This window comes from Enhydra lutris, unplaced genomic scaffold (genome assembly GCF_002288905.1).
Source record: "Enhydra lutris kenyoni isolate GAN:26980312 unplaced genomic scaffold, ASM228890v2 scaffoldscaffold1, whole genome shotgun sequence".
Classification (NCBI taxonomy): Eukaryota; Metazoa; Chordata; class Mammalia; order Carnivora; family Mustelidae; genus Enhydra; species Enhydra lutris.
In genome coordinates, this window is record NW_019154085.1 from 62283518 (window position 1) to 62299546 (window position 16029).

At 33.8% G+C, this 16029-nt stretch overlaps 1 protein-coding gene across 11 annotated transcripts in view; it reads right to left on the minus strand.

Annotated features, from left to right (window-relative positions):
* LOC111144135 (sodium voltage-gated channel alpha subunit 3) overlaps positions 1 to 16029 on the minus strand; it is a 78119-nt gene that overhangs the window by 38834 nt on the left and 23256 nt on the right. For 3 of the 11 annotated variants that reach the window (XM_022501056.1, XM_022503276.1, XM_022501831.1), the window contains exons 10-13: positions 9568 to 9858; positions 3669 to 4016; positions 2531 to 2663; positions 741 to 979 (exon numbers count right to left, since the gene is read on the minus strand). In XM_022501056.1, coding sequence (XP_022356764.1) covers positions 741 to 979; positions 2531 to 2663; positions 3669 to 4016; positions 9568 to 9858 — 1011 coding nt within the window. Of the gene's footprint in view, positions 1 to 740; positions 980 to 2530; positions 2672 to 3643; positions 4017 to 9567; positions 9859 to 16029 lie in introns of all 11 variants that reach the window. The other 8 variants (XM_022505549.1, XM_022506253.1, XM_022499423.1 and 5 more) reach the window with 6 other exon arrangements.

Consider the following 16029-nt stretch of genomic DNA (forward strand, 5'->3'; position numbering starts at 1 on the left):
TTATCCATTTCAATTTTCTCATATAAAGGAGGAAATGTACATGTCCACATACACCTACATAGATGCCTGCCCAAATAATTTGAACCAAAACTATGGCTAAATTACAAATTCATTTTCACCAACTCTTTCTTCTCTTGTGTGAATTCTACTGAAGGATTTTATTAAGTAATTCAGTTTGAAACAACTCTCCTCTTTTAACAGAAATAAATCTTTATATATTTCCTTCAGTGGACATGATTTCTTCAGAGGCTGTGTATATTAAAACTGTATTTTTAGCCAGAATTAGATTATGATTTTTCTGGACCTATATTTCAGCAAGAATGATGGTAAAAATTTTAATGAGCTTGCAACTGGTAAGACACCATGGTCAATTAGCACGGACATTGGTTTGAGCAATCAGCATTCATACCAGTTGAATCTTATTTATTTATTATTTTAAAAAAGATTTTATTTATTTATTTGACAGGGAGAGAGAGACACAGGGAGAGAGGGAACACAAGCAGGGAGAGTGTGAGAAGGAGAAGCAGCCTTCCTGCTGAGCAGGGAGCCCAATCCCAGACCCTGGGATCATGACCTGAGCAGAAGGCAGATGCTTAACTACTGAGCCACCCAGTTGCCCCCACACGTTGAATTTTAGATCTTATTGCTCAGATTCCCTACATAGCATAAATGGATTTTTTCCTCTGGTCTATATCTCCCACTCCTACCAAAGGAAATAAGTAAACTTTAAATGAACTTACCAAGTTTCCTACGGTCAATACACTACTGAATTGACCGGTCATTGGGTAGTGCTCCATGGCCATAAAGAGGGTATTTAAGACAATGCAAATAGTGATGGCTAGATCAACAAATGGATCCATAACAATTAAATTCACAAGATGCTTTACTTTTAACCATGCATCACAGCAGTCCCAGATCAAAAACACATTGGCAAATCTGTACCAGCATGGTGGACATTTCTGTCTAGATTCTTCAAGTTCTAGGGGAATAATAAAGAGGAAGAATAGTAAATAACAATAAAAATGAATTGTTGTTGCTATAGATTATACATTGTTTTGTAAAATCAGTGCTTCTACCTGGGGATGGACGTTCGTATTACTTAAGTAGCTTAACACTTGAGAAGGCAATCCCATTAGATATTTTCACAAAATATTCATTAAAATTTCATATAAACATATAAACATCTTTCTCCTTTAATTAAATATAGAAAATAAACACCATCAATGTAATTTTGCTTCAAATTAACTAAATTTATTACCTAATAACTAGGTAATTATTGATTATATTGCCATATTCTTTTTATCAAAATAATTTTTATTTTTATTTTTTTTTAATTTTATTAGTTTGAGAGAGAGAGGGAGAAGCAGACTCGCTGCTGAGCAGAGAGCCAAATGCTGGGCTGGGTCCTAGGATCCTGAGATCATGACCCAAGCTGAAGGCAGATGCTTAACCAACTGAGCTACCTAGGTGTCCCAAAACAATTTTTAAATAAGCCTTATAGAAATATTAAAAGTATCAAACACTTATTATTTCTGTTGAAAGTGTCTATTTAAGAATGCTGTCTAAAGCTGTGATCCTTATTATTAATGTGTGGGACCAATGCTCTCTTCTGATTGTCTCCCCATCAACATTAATCTTGCACACAATGAGTATGTGGTATGTCCTTTTTTAGTATAGATTCAAACCCATATCTACTTATGTTATTCATATTACCCATATCTTTCAGAATTTTAACATAAAATATTTTTAAAAGTTGCTAGTAATTTTAGTAGGTGAAACTTGTTATAATTATTACGTGACTGTTCAGATATCATACACACCAATAGGACAAGATGCAAAATGTTAGTGATATTTTCTGAAGACCACATGTTAAATATTACTTATATAAAAGACTTATAAGATTGCAGAACTAATGAAATATCCTCCAAACTTTATGAAGTGGAGAATTATTTAATGAATGAACAGGGGAATAATATAATAGTTGCTGCCCATTCCCATGTGTCAAAATCAACAAGCATTTGTTTAAGCTCTCCTTTGGAGGAATGTAATGTTTTCTGGGTATGTGGAAGATGGAGAAGAGGTCTTTTCTTAGGGTCAGTGTTGAACACAAGTTTTCATTTGTTCAGTTTATTCACATGTCTCCCCCTACCATATCACTACCTCATGGCCCAGAGAACAGACTAAAGCTTGAAAGAGATGTTTCCTGCGCTTTTACATACAAAACTTAAGAAGGGAAATGTATATTCTGATTGTTTAAGGATAATGTAACATAATGATAAAAACTCACTGACATAATATGGAGTGGGGGACTACCACTGTGCAGACAAGATAAGGAGTTTAAAAGAAAAAGGAACAGTATTAGTTTTTGTAACCAGTGTGATAACACTATATTTTGTGTATCATCTACCTAGGTCTGTTCCACCATTCTGATCTTGGGTAGTTGACTTTGATAATTCTATGAGACAAATAAATAGTTCCACAAAGCATATATAATCATGTAAAGCTGACTATCTCATGTCTTGCTTCTTACCTTCCATTGTGTTGGTTAGGATGCTAGCTATGCTCATGGCTCTTTGCCTTCCAGAGGAATCCTCCAGCATCTCCATTGAAATCTGGTAAGAACTTAGCCTTCTCTTTCTGACTTCTGTTTCAGTGGTGGTGCCCTGCAAACCAAATACTAATGGTTCAAACCACCCTTTCAATGAATAATACAATAACACATAGCATTTCTTTGGAAAATCATGCTACATGCAGTTTTTCCAGGTAATAACTTTCAAGTAATAATAATATATTGCGTTTATTAAGTTATAAACCCTTTTGAAAAATTATCACAGGTGATAGTGTGTAACAAGAATTCACCAGTTAGATGCAATTGTACAGGGCAAGTTTGTTGCAGGAATGTTTTAATTAACCTGTTGGAATTTTCAGAGAAATTTTCATAAGCATGCTAAAGTCATATATTGTTTCATTTCACTCAAATGCAGATTATTTTCAGCTTATCACAATGATTAATAATCAGATCAATCTTCTCCCCCCCAAAATAATAGGGTTATAATGTTGCAAGGCTTGAGTGTTTTCTTTGAAGCTGTACTGACAATACAGACATATATGGGCCAATTTTTTTCCATGCACAAACACAGATGTACAATGAAATGTGTGTGCTTTCCTGAGATTTCTTTGATTATTTCTATATGCCATCCTACAAGAAATCAAGACATTTTAGAGTCATTTTAATACATATAAAAACATTTTAGCATATAATACTGATATTTGTGTGGAAACTGCCTATTACCCATATATTGGTCATGATAATACTAAATTTTAAGTATATTAAATTTACAGAGTATGAATAATTATATAATTCTATGTGAGCATACATTTATAATAACAATTTAGTTGTCACAGTGCCCATTATTTTGTATTGGTAGGTTTACTGAATTTGCAGGTATGTTTTCTCTCAGACTCTAAAAACTCTAAGGCATTTGAAAGCTAATGGTCCCATACGATTCAGTTGGTTTTAAAGATTTGTTGTTTTTCACTCAATAAATTGTATATTATTTTTGAGACATTTCATTTTGGGGAAGCAGGGTGGTATAACAGGCTAAATCGCCCAGGCTTTGATATTTCAAATTGGTGTGTAATGTCATAGCTAACTTATCTATTATCACCTCTGGCAGAAGTTGTCCAGTAGGTGAGGTTAGAGCTGACGGTCCACCCACCAAGGAAACCACACCATTGCAATCCACAGTGCTGTGCATCTTCCCATTTGCTGGAAGCCCTGGCACCATCCTGGATGACATACTGGCCTGACTAACGTTACTGTTGCGTCGCTCTCCATGTCTGTGCGGCACAAACAGTGAGTCTCTCCTGCTCTCGCTGTCTTCAAATGTACTGTGCTCATCATCAGCAAAGTCATTTTCAGAACCGACGTCCTTTGCTCGTCCTCTGAAGCTGAAAATGCTTGTTTTGCTATTGCGTCGTGGGGAAAACAGGGAGCCACGGATACTTAACAGAGACTGTGGAGAGAGCAAGGAAGAAAGGAATTGCGGGGTCAGGGGAGGGGGACAGAAACACAGTTACTTAACCAAAGTCTTAATATTGCAGAATCGATTTGCATTTGGATTAGAATAGTCTTGCTTTTAAACTATATAAATAGTTCTTATTTATGCTCTTAAAATATATAAATCAGGTTTATAGAGAACACATATGTTTTGATATTTTTATTAAAGATCACAATACAAGTTTAAGTATAAAGAGTTTTTTTGTTTTGTTTTGTTTTTTCTTTTCTGATTAGGAATCCTAATTTGCAATTTGCTAAGTGCACAACCATTTCATTTTTGATCTTAACTCTAATACTGTGAGGTGGATTTTGTTACCATTATGTTACCGGTCCGAACATGATGCTGGAAAGGACAAATGATTCTTTTTGGAGGAAGTGGTGGTTAAACAAATAGTAGATGGCTTTTACTAAGAGTTGCTATGATCTGAAGGGCATGCAACTTGGAATATAAATTATGCCTCAAGAGAGAGTGTTGGCTCAAATTTAAAATATTGTATCAAATGTGTTACTTCTAGATATTGACTTAAAAACAAAACTGTTATCTCTTATTCTCTTCTTTTGAGTTCTAAAAGGAAATTAGTTTACTCTTTTTCTGAATCTGTTTGTCTCTGTCCACGTGGGAATAAAAGTTATGAAACTTACCTATGATGCTGTCTTCTGAATTTGCTAATAGTTTCCCAAATAGCTACTAGTGATTCACCTTAAGAGAATATATGTACTAACAAACACAACAGAGAGAATTCCTGAAGTGCCATATAAGTTGCTATTATTACTTAAAATTCAACACTAGATTAAAAAAGCAAGACGTATGTACATGACTTTACCAAAGAGGGTGATGTAGAAGACAGCTTATCCTTCTGATCTCACTTTAATTTTATTAGAAGGAACTGGATGATTCAGAACTTTTTTATTACATGAGTTCACAAATAAATTGAGCAAATGGTTTCTGGTACTAGAAAATGAAGATATAACATGAAATCCATTCTTTCACCTTTTGGATGAATTTTAAACCAGCAGCACCAAATATCTCTATTCTAGCCTTGGTCATAGTTTTCAAAAATATCTCTATTCAGTCTGTGGAATCTTTGTTTACTGTCCTCTTTCTTAACAATGACAGTCCCCATTGCGCCCCCTGCTTGGACTCTCGTGACCTCCCCCACCTGTCTTCATAGCCAGGGTTTTATATATATGTATGCGTGTATGTATATATACCTATATATGTATATATATGTACACACACATATGCAGACATATCCATATGACCACAGCAAATATTCCTGTACCTTCCCATTCTTCTTCCAAAAGTCAGTATATAAAGCCAAATAAAATGATTTTAGTGGGGAAAAAAACATAGAAAAGACAGACTCCATCAAATTTATTTTTGGATCCTCTGCCTAATTAGGTCATGCTGATTTTCTTAGGCCCCATTTTTAGCTTTATTTTTATGGCTTTTCCAAGACTGCAAAGGATCAGAATAATCGTTGTTGCCCTCTGTCATAGTGATGTTCTGGAAAGATATTACTCATTAAGAAATGTGCTCTTGTTTTGGTCTTAGTTAAAATATCCACAGGAACTATTATTTGTTATCCAGCTTGTCCAACCTGAGACTATGCCTTTCTGACACTCAGTTTGCACACAGTTGGCTACCCAATGTCAGAGAGTAGTTAGACTGATTTTCTAGTTAATCAAAGTGATCAAGAAATCAGATATCATGAAGACTTAAACTCAACCCCCAGTAATAAAGAATGGTAATGTTTTACTCTCCTTAGACTCAATTTTATCAATTATCAGTATAATACTGGCTACTATCAGACTTGTGTTTCAAAACTTTAGTGTGTATTTTTAGTCTCAGGGTTTTTTTGTTGTTGTTGTTGTTTTTTACTTGGGATTTAATAAGTAGGGGATAGGACTCTGGAATCTAAATATTCAATACACATTCCAGGTGATTCTAATGCAGGTACTAGAAGAATCCTAACTTTGTCTTGCATTAACCCCTAGGATGATTCAGTGTAATCATCTTAATATGCATATGTTCAGCGACTATCTTTGGAAACTGAAAATCAGTCTGTATGATATTGGTTGAGAGTATACGGTGTATGTGCGTGTTTATAATGTATCTGGTACGTGCCTTTAATTTGAATGTTTTTATGTTGGGGTGTTTTCAAAGGCGTTCCAGAATTTTAAGTTTATTTGAAACTTCTGTTCACTCTTTGGAAAGTATAATAATGGGTATGAGCACAGCTTTCAAGGCAACAGAGACCAAAAAAGAAGATAACAAAAATAGTATTCAGAGAAAATAAACCAAAAATAACACACTAGAAGATGCAGCAAAGTAGAGGAAATACCCACAGCTGTGGCAGCCCTTTCTCTAAGGAAAACAAGCTTTTATGCTCTAAGGACCAAAAGGCCATTTTTCTTTGCCTCAGGCATGGCAAAACATGAATCCCAGGTATCTTTATTTTTTATGTTTTGCCTTGTTCTGAGAAAGTAAATATGAACTTTCTCTCTTATAATTTTCATTAACAAAAAAGAAAATAGAAGTAATTAGGCCTGTAATACACAGTCCTGCATGTAGGGATTGAACTTGAAGTCAGTTGGGAAGAATCCAGATGGAAGATGATGCAGAGAATGTAAAGATGTTCTAGTGGAAATACTTAATAGAATTTCAAGTTAACTGTCTGTACCTATCAGAGTTTTCAATAAATCAACAACTATAACTGGTTATAGCAGCAAACCTTCTGGTTTAAAATAAATTGTCTCGGTGTGTCCAAACAACATAGCTAAAATCTTTGGAGGAGATTCACTTTGCATTGTACACCCTTAAGTACATTTCCATGCTGTACTATGAACATGATTTATCTATTTGAAGATAAAATAATAAAGTAAATGTAAAACAACATTCAAAAATTTATGTTAGTAGAGGGCAGCATTCCCATAATTTGTGGCCTTGACATTTTCAGAAGATAAATTTGTTTTAAATGCATGCCATGTCCATCTTATGCTTCCTGTTCCTATGCTACCTTCATTGATTCTCTTTACTATCACAGAACACTTTTTTGTTTATATAGCCAGAAATCGTACACTGCTTCTGGTATATATTTGCTTGTGAGTTGTGTTAATGCTCCCTGTCTTTATTGGGATTTGTAAGTATCGGTGTTCATAGGATCTTTCTTTTACTTTTGAAATATCTTCTATATCTGTGTATCTCTCCATTTATCTACCTACCTCTTATCTATCTACAAATACTGTAAAATGAACTACATATAACATATGTATATACTGATTCTGTTTTTAGTATTAAAACTGTATCTGCCACCTAATTTCTCTCTGCTCTCTCTGTGGTTCACTCAACACAGGCCTCCCAGCTGCTCCTTCAGCATTCCAGGCATACTGCTTTGCCGGGGCCTTACATTTGGCTCTTCCATGAGTCTGGGATACTCTTCAATGAGATAATCTCTTCCTTTGCCTCCTTACAAATCTTTGCTTAAATGTCTCCTTTACAGTGAAGACTTCCCAAACCACCCTATTTAAAATTTTTACATCCACTTAGTGCTCCTGATTCCCTTTTCATGATTTGCTTATTTTTTCCCATAGCACTTATCACCCTCTAACATAGTCTGTAACTTATTTATCTTATTTATTGTCTGTTTTCTTCTTTAGTATAAATTTCCATGAGGTCGGTGAATTGTATCCTTCTTTGGCTCACAGAGTATTTTCATTTTCTAGAATACTTCTGCCACATAGTAGGTGTTCATTAAATATTTGTTGATTGGCTGAATGAACTAATCCAATTTCTATTTGAGCGTGGTAATGAAACAAGGATGGAAACAGTACTGTTTTAAAAAATATGCTTAAATTTGCAAAATATGCAAAAATATAAGCTTATAAATATGCTTATGTAAATATTGCTACTGTGCATACACCTTTGTGGTAATTGCAACTATTCAAAAGTTTTTAGTTTCCCTCATCTGGAATCATTCATCAATTTTAACTTAATAAGAGCTTTACTATTTGTCATATAAGGTTTCTATATATTGCTTAATCTTTCACAACTCTTTAAGGTAGACATTATTACCCCTATGACAGAAATCTTACAAAAATACAAGTCACTTGAGTAGGGTCACAGAACTCACTTGGGAGTTGAGATATGAACACAAGCTTCTATGATGTCAGTCATTATGGTATAATGTCAAATACTCTTAATCCTAATGACTCTTATAGTCCTAATAATGCTAAAATCAAGGTGACAAAAAAATCTGGTCAAAGAAACTAACTTGCCCAGTAGAGCTTCCAGTTAATCCAAAATGTGTTGTATTTATTTAAACCATACTTTATATTTGTTTTATGCAAGATAATAATCGGACCTTTTGATATTGGCATTATCTGGAGGAAAATGGTTTTTATCTTTCAACTTCTCATGTGTACACATCTATTTTGTCCTACTATGAGAATTCAAGTTATTAATGTGTTTGTTTATTTTTTAAAATTTTATTTACATATTCAATACAAATGATAAACACTCATTGATACCTTTCATATGCTCCTTCCTCCTAACCAAGAGCTAAACACTATGCTGAATTTGTGCTTATCACTCCAATTTTTAAAAAGATTTTTGTTCTTTATAAGAAGGATATCATACCTCTTGGTTGATATATAGTTTTTTGCTTTATCTTAATTATATAGTATCCCTCAAAGCATTATTTTTAGGGTATAATTCTGACCCAGATTAATATGATTAGAAGAGTTAATAATTCATAGCACATGAAATTCTAGTGGAAACAAATAGTGTTCAAAGTCAAAACTTTACTTATCACAGAGTTCATAATTATTTATTCTTTACATTATGTAACCCATAAAATGTATTAACAAACAAAACTCCTTTCCCTCTTTGACTTGAAAATATGCTGAAGAACTATGTAGTTGGCATTAAGTCAGAGCAAAAATAGACTGTGTTCAGTTTAGGTCTCTTCCAAGAGCATTTAGGTCATCATTTCATTCTGATGTCTCTTAGCGTGACACCATGTCAGCATAATGGAGACTTATGACAGCATGGTTCACATATCAAAAGATCAAGGCAAAATCCAGAGATTTTTTTTTTAATTCATGCATATGTGGCAATTACAACTCAGACAATAAAGGCAGACACCCATATGCAGAGATACTAAGTTCATTTGAGGTCTCAAAATGAAAAAGGTAAACAGGAGATTGCAAAACTCTCACTGAGTTCCAATAGCTAAGTTTTACTCCTCTCACCCCCCAAAAACTGAAAATTAAGAAACATGGTCTCAAAATAGTGTTGTTTAAAGCTGATTGCCTTAAAAGTTATTAATGGTTTAAAAGTCTCTTTTAAAGACAGCTTATGATACAAATTAAAGAATCATGTTAAATGATAGTTCCCCGTCCTTCATTTATATCAGATATTATAAAAATATACCAAAACAATATACAGTAATTACAAAGCAATAGCAATGACAGAACAAACTGGAGCTCTTTGAAGAAAACCATACCTGATGAGGGGAGTAGAATTTCTTGTCACTAGTCAGTCGGTTTCCATCCATGGAGAAAAGGAAGCTTCTTCTTTTGACACTGTCCTCAGATTCAGATTTGGGAAACCTGTCTCCCTCTCCTTTGTTGTTTCCTTCAAAATGCTCCCTTTGTCGTCTTTTCTTCCTTCGGTTCCTCCACTCCTTAGCGCTTTTAGAACTTAACTTTGATGCTTCTGAAGAACTTTCCAGGAGCTCTCCTAACCCACCTATTCCACTGAAATCTCTTGAAGCAGCTGATGCTGCTGCAACTGCCTGTTTAAGACAAAGCCAGGCACTGTTTACACCAAGTCCTTTTAGAAACAGTCAACTGTGGTACAAATGTTGTCATTAAGACTGTGAACAATAGGTAAACATTGTGCCTTCTGGTCACTTCATTGTGTCTTAGAGAGTTTACTTAATAATGACAATTTAAAACAGTATAAAGCAATATGTTAACCTATGCATTAAGGCAAGAAAAGTCTGGTTTAGCACATCTCTTGGAGAGGCTTAAAAAAAAACAACTCTTTTGAGATTAGCTTCATTTTCAAGAAAAGTTGCTCTCTTAAAAATATCTTCTACATTTTAAAAACAAATGTTCTCTTAGTGGTGGTTGCTGGTCTGATTACTGTTCCAATTCCATCCTAACAACTGAGTGGTATTTTTTTCCTTCTAAATCTAGGTCTAAGACTTTCTCTTTTCCCTTTTTGTGAACTCAAAGAATTTAAAGTGTTTACTATTTTACCAGTAGATAGAAGTAGTGGGAATATATTGGCTCATTTGACCTCTACTTCCATTTGAATTCTCTTAGTATTGTCATTCACATCCCTGGGGTTATGTTAATCCCAGAGATGAACATGATTAATTTATTACATTGCATGTTTAGCTTTAATTTTTTAATGTTTACAAAATATCTATTATTATTAAAATAACAAATGATTAACATATCAATCAATAAGTACTTGAAATAATCATTTAAGGGATTATGAGATTTTCTTTAAATGTTTTCTTTTTATGTTTCAGCACTAAGTATATTTTATCATTTTGAATTTTTGTATATACTGAAGAAACAACCATCTCTAAGGTGAAACACGGCAGATTGTTTTGTAATGAATAGTATTTTTAGACTGGAAGTGATCTAACCATGACTAGAGGATATGAAGCAGTGATATAATTCCTATCAAAGCTGAGTTCTCATTAAGCATATTCCTGTTTTTAAATATAATCATGGAAGTGGAAATGAATTAATTATGAGAATACTGTTTCAACTCTTTACATATGTCATTACTAAATACAGACAGCTCTAATTTATCTACCCACTTTGTTTTATTTTCTCCACTAGATGTATGCTAGGTAGGAATTTTGTCAAATGGGTTTGTACATATTGTCTAGTATGTCACCTGACATGAAAAGTGTCCAGTGAATGTTTAGTGAATAAAAATGAAAAAGGCATTATGCTGTCAATTGTCTCAAACACTGGGATGGCGTTGGGGAAGAAGAAGACCTATATAGACTTGAATTTTCAAGGTTTCATAAAAGACTCTATGTCAGAATGGTCTGTATAACAGAAACATTTTAGGAAAGAAGATAAAACTATATATAATGAGCTTGACAACACATGCTTTTTGTTTTTTTCTTCCTGAGGAGAAGCAAACCCTCCACAGTAGCTTCCATTTCTGAATCTCATCTCAACTACAATTACAAAGAAAAAAAAAAAAGGTTTAGACTAAAGGTACTATAAATACAAATTCTCTAAGATTATTGTGATCCCAGAGATGGGAACCATAGTACTACATAAGTAATAAATATGTGTATTGGGCTAAGCAATGTAAAATGTACATAAAACGTAAAATGGATATTTGTTCATATTGAATACTATATTCAATTTAAGACTCAGTATAGGACTATGCCTAGCAATTAAATGGAACAGTAATTCAGAATTTGGGTATTTATGGAATTACATACAGTCATATAACCAGATTTTTTATTGAACTCTTGATTGTTAATATCATTTTTAATGTCAGTAATGGAAGATAAAGATTCAAGGCCTTTTGTCAAATGAGGCTAATGTAAATATATATAAAATAAAGTGAATAAATGAGGCACTTATTTGTAGCAAGTTAAATATAGTTGCTTAGTACTTAATACATAAAAAATACATAATATATAGCACTTATTGAAAGAATGAATATACATATATTTATTTTTATCCAAATAAAGTTCTTAATTCTTCTTTCCACTTTGTATACACAGTAACACAGTGCAATGCATAGTGTTAGTCATTTATTGACTTGTTTCTAGTTAGAAACAAAGGAAGTGGTGGTAATATTCCTTTGCCGTAATCCTGAAACTCTTGTTCATTTAAATCACTTCCGGAATTTGTTTTGCATAAGACGTGATTTCCCTACCTATTTTGGATAACAGTTCAAATAACTCAGAACTAAAGCATTTCTAAGGCAACAATGGTAACCTCCCGACACAACACATTTTCTGTGTCACATATCAACTCAATCTGTCACTTGTTCCACTGCCAGTGATTTGCCAATTCCCTCAAAGGCAGATGTTTCCTGTCACCTCTTATGTCTGTACCTGCTTCTACCCATCTCTGTGACAAGACCAATGTTCTGCTTACTTAGACTAAGAGTATTGCTTTCACTGGCTTGATGAATTGCTCTTTTTTTAAAAAAAAATTATTTATGTGACAGAGGGAGAGCATGAGCAGGGGGAGCAGCAGAGGGAGAGGGAGAAGCAGACTCCCCACTGAGCAGGGAGCTCAATGCGGGGCTTGATCTCAGGACCCTGGGACTGTGACCTAAGCTGAAGGCAGACCCTTAACTAACCAAGCCACCCAGATGCCTCTTGATGAATTCCTCTCATAACAAATAACAAATATATGCTTAATATTTACTCAAGGAGTAACATTTAGTTCTCCTTATAACACTTCTGTGTGATTCAACATAAGTTCTATAACTCACTGTATGTGTGTATCCTTAAGAAATAAATCCACATGACTGCTTCTAATTATACTTCACTTTAAACATAAATCCAGTTTAACAAACCTGTTCAAAATTACAAGACATTAACTATAATACCTGTTTCAGTTTTACTTCTAATTATATTGGCTCTCTTAAATGCCAATATTTCTAATTTTGTCCCAAAGCTTACTATAAAATTCTTCCTATCAGACCTATATAAACTGCTATGGGATATGTTGTGTTAGGCCCCATTAACAAATTAAAGATCACAAATTAAATGCAAAACACGGTTATGATGATTCAGTATAAAACATTTTTTTTTGTTGTTGGGTTTTGTCTTCAGTCATCCTTTAAAGTTACACTTGACTTGTGAGTTCACTGAGCTTACTGTTACTTTTTCATGTCTAAACAATGACTAGCTTTAGGAGGCCCTTCAACAGATACTAAATGAAAATGGAAGTGATGCTAGGCTTCATGAAGTCATTGGCTAGATGGTACCTTTGAAGAGTGACAGGTGGTTAGTAAGATGGAAGTTATGGTGGAGCACCGATGATCTCGTGGGTAGATTACATCTCCTTCTCTGTCTGCTTCCAACACCTTCCTCTGTTTCAATATTGGTTACTTACTGGGCATTGTTATCTGTGTTCTCAGTAAGGAGGTAAAATTGGATTGGTATTGTGTCATCTCAGTCCAAATTAAAACACTGGGATCAGTCACTCTAGGATCAGCATAAATTTTTGTACATAGGAAGCTAAAGCTGAGCCAAATCATGATTTGATCACTGGAATCCAATAATTGACTTTTAAGTGAAAAGAATGCACATTTTTTAGTTGACCTAATTAGGATATAGATAATTAGATTCTTTAAACTTCTAATAGACATTGTGCACTTTTACTTCTAAATTTAAAATCTTCTACTCTTTTAATTGATGCTATATTTTACCCTAAAGTGGCTGAATTTCAGAATGTATTCCTACTCCTGTACTATAGTATTTTTCAAGCACATTGTTGTTTCTTTTTATAATTGATAATAGAATAATCCAATGCTTTAAAATACATTTATATACAACCTACAAATATTATTTCCTATATTTATTTAAAACTTTGAAATAATTAGTCCTGTAAATAGCTAATGTACTTCATTATCTTACAAATGTGTTTTATTTATAGTGATCTGAAATAAACTTTTAAGTACTTGAAATATAGTAGAACTTTCTGCCAAGCATGAGGTATATTTTATGAGGTTTTTAAGTATCACCAAACATATTTAAAGCTTTCCTTGTAAAATCACTAAACTATAACCATGATACTACTCTGTACCCGGTGGTAAGATGAAAATAGCAAAGCCAGTATGTTTAACAAATGCCAAGAATATGGTTGGACTGTGTAACCAGCTAAACAATTCATTGTCAAATCCCTGTCTCACCAAAAAATGCCTCAGAAAAAAAAGGACTTAATACTATATGGTGTGCATCTTAAGGGTAACTCAGAATTATTAAAAACTTAAATTTTAACTCTACCCATTGAATCTACAAATCTACTGTAATTCAAATAATGCTTTAAATGACCTGTCTATCTGAAAAAAAATCACTATCAAAAAGTCACTATGTACAAAAGTTATTTGGACTACTGCTTCTGGCTAAGATAGATTTGCTCTCCATCTTGAAACAACCACTAAAATGGACAAAATGTATGTAACACTGGTTTTGAAGACACATCATTAATGGGGCACTGGGTAGAGTGTTCAAAAGCATCTTCACTCAGTGGTAGGGAACAGTGAGCCTTAGACTAGATGCTCTACAAGTCCTACCTAACAAATCTTCAAAGGTTTCAAGATGGAAAAGGATCAAGCTGTTTTTAAGTAATGTAACTAATGTCCCCAAATAAGGATCAAGAATCTTTATAGGAAGACAAACATATCCAGCACTCCAAAAAGGTAAAATTAACAGTGTCTGGAATTCAACTGAAAATTGTCAGGAATGAAAGAAGAAGGAGAAGAAGAAGAAGAAGAAGAAGAAGAAGAAGAAGAAGAAGAAGAAGAAAAAGAAGAAAAAAGAAAGAAAGATCAGGAACATATGACCATTAATGAAGAAAAAATTTAAAACTGATCAAGATCTGACACAGATGTTAGAATTAGAAGAAAACGACTTTAAGGACTTTAAATAGTTACTATATTGTGTATGTTCAAAATATTAGAGTCATGGGGAATATAAAAGAGATATAGGTAAAGGTTTTAGAGATGAAAATTACAAAAACTGAGATGAAAAATGCACTTTATGGGATTAGTGGTATAGCAGACACTACAGAAGAAAACATGGGAAACTTGAAGACATAGCAATGGAAACTAATGGAACTGATATTGACAAGGTGACTCCAGAAGTCCCATGAAGCTGCAAAGGACTTAGAATAGTTAAAACAGCTTTGGGAAAAAAAAATTGGAGAGCTATAATATCTGATTTCAGGATTTATTAAACAGCTACAGTAATAAAGAGAATGTGTATTCCTGTAAAGAGAAACAAATCAATTGAAAAGAATAGAATCTAGAAATAGTCTCATTCACACCTGGACAACTTTTTTGACAAGGTTCAGAGGCAATTTAGTGGAGAAAGAATATTTTGTTCAACAAATGGTGCTACCCTAGTCAGAATGGCTAAAATTTACAAGTCAGGAAATGACAGATGCTGGTGAGGATGCAGAGAAAGGGGAACCCTCTTACACTCTTGGTGAGAATGCAAGCTGGTGCAGCCACTCTGGAGAACAGTATGGAGGTTCCTCAAAAAGTTGGAAATAGAACTACCCTACAATCCAGCATTTGCACTACTAGGTATTTACCCTAAAGATACAAATGCAGTGATCTGAAGGGGCACCTGCTCCTCAATGTTTATAGCAGCAATGTCCACAATAGCCAAACTCTGGAAAGAGCCCAGATGTCCATAGACAGATGAATGGATAAAGAAAATGTGGTATGTATATATAATGCAATACTACTCAGCCATCAAAAAAAAAAAAAAAAAAAAAAAAGAAAGAAAGAAAGAAAGAAAGAAATCTTGCCATTTCTAAGTGGGTGGAACTAGAGGGTATTATGCTTGTGAAAATGTCAATCAGAGAAAGACAATTATCATATGATCTCACTGATATGTGGAACTTAGGATCATAGGGGAAGAGAGGAAAAAATAAAACAAGATGAAATCAGAGAGGGAGACAAACCATAAGAAACTCTTAATCATAGGAAAAAGACTGAAGGTTGCTGGAGGGGAGGGGGTGTAGGGGGATGGGGTAATTGGGTGATGGACTTTAAGTAAGGCATGTGATGTTATGAGCACTGGGTATTATATAAGGCTGATGAATCACTGACCTGTACCTCTGAAACCAATAATACATTATATGTTAACTAATTGAATTTAAATTTAAAAAAGAGAAAAACAACAGCAAGAAAAACAAATGGTGCTGTAATAATTAGATATCCATATGCA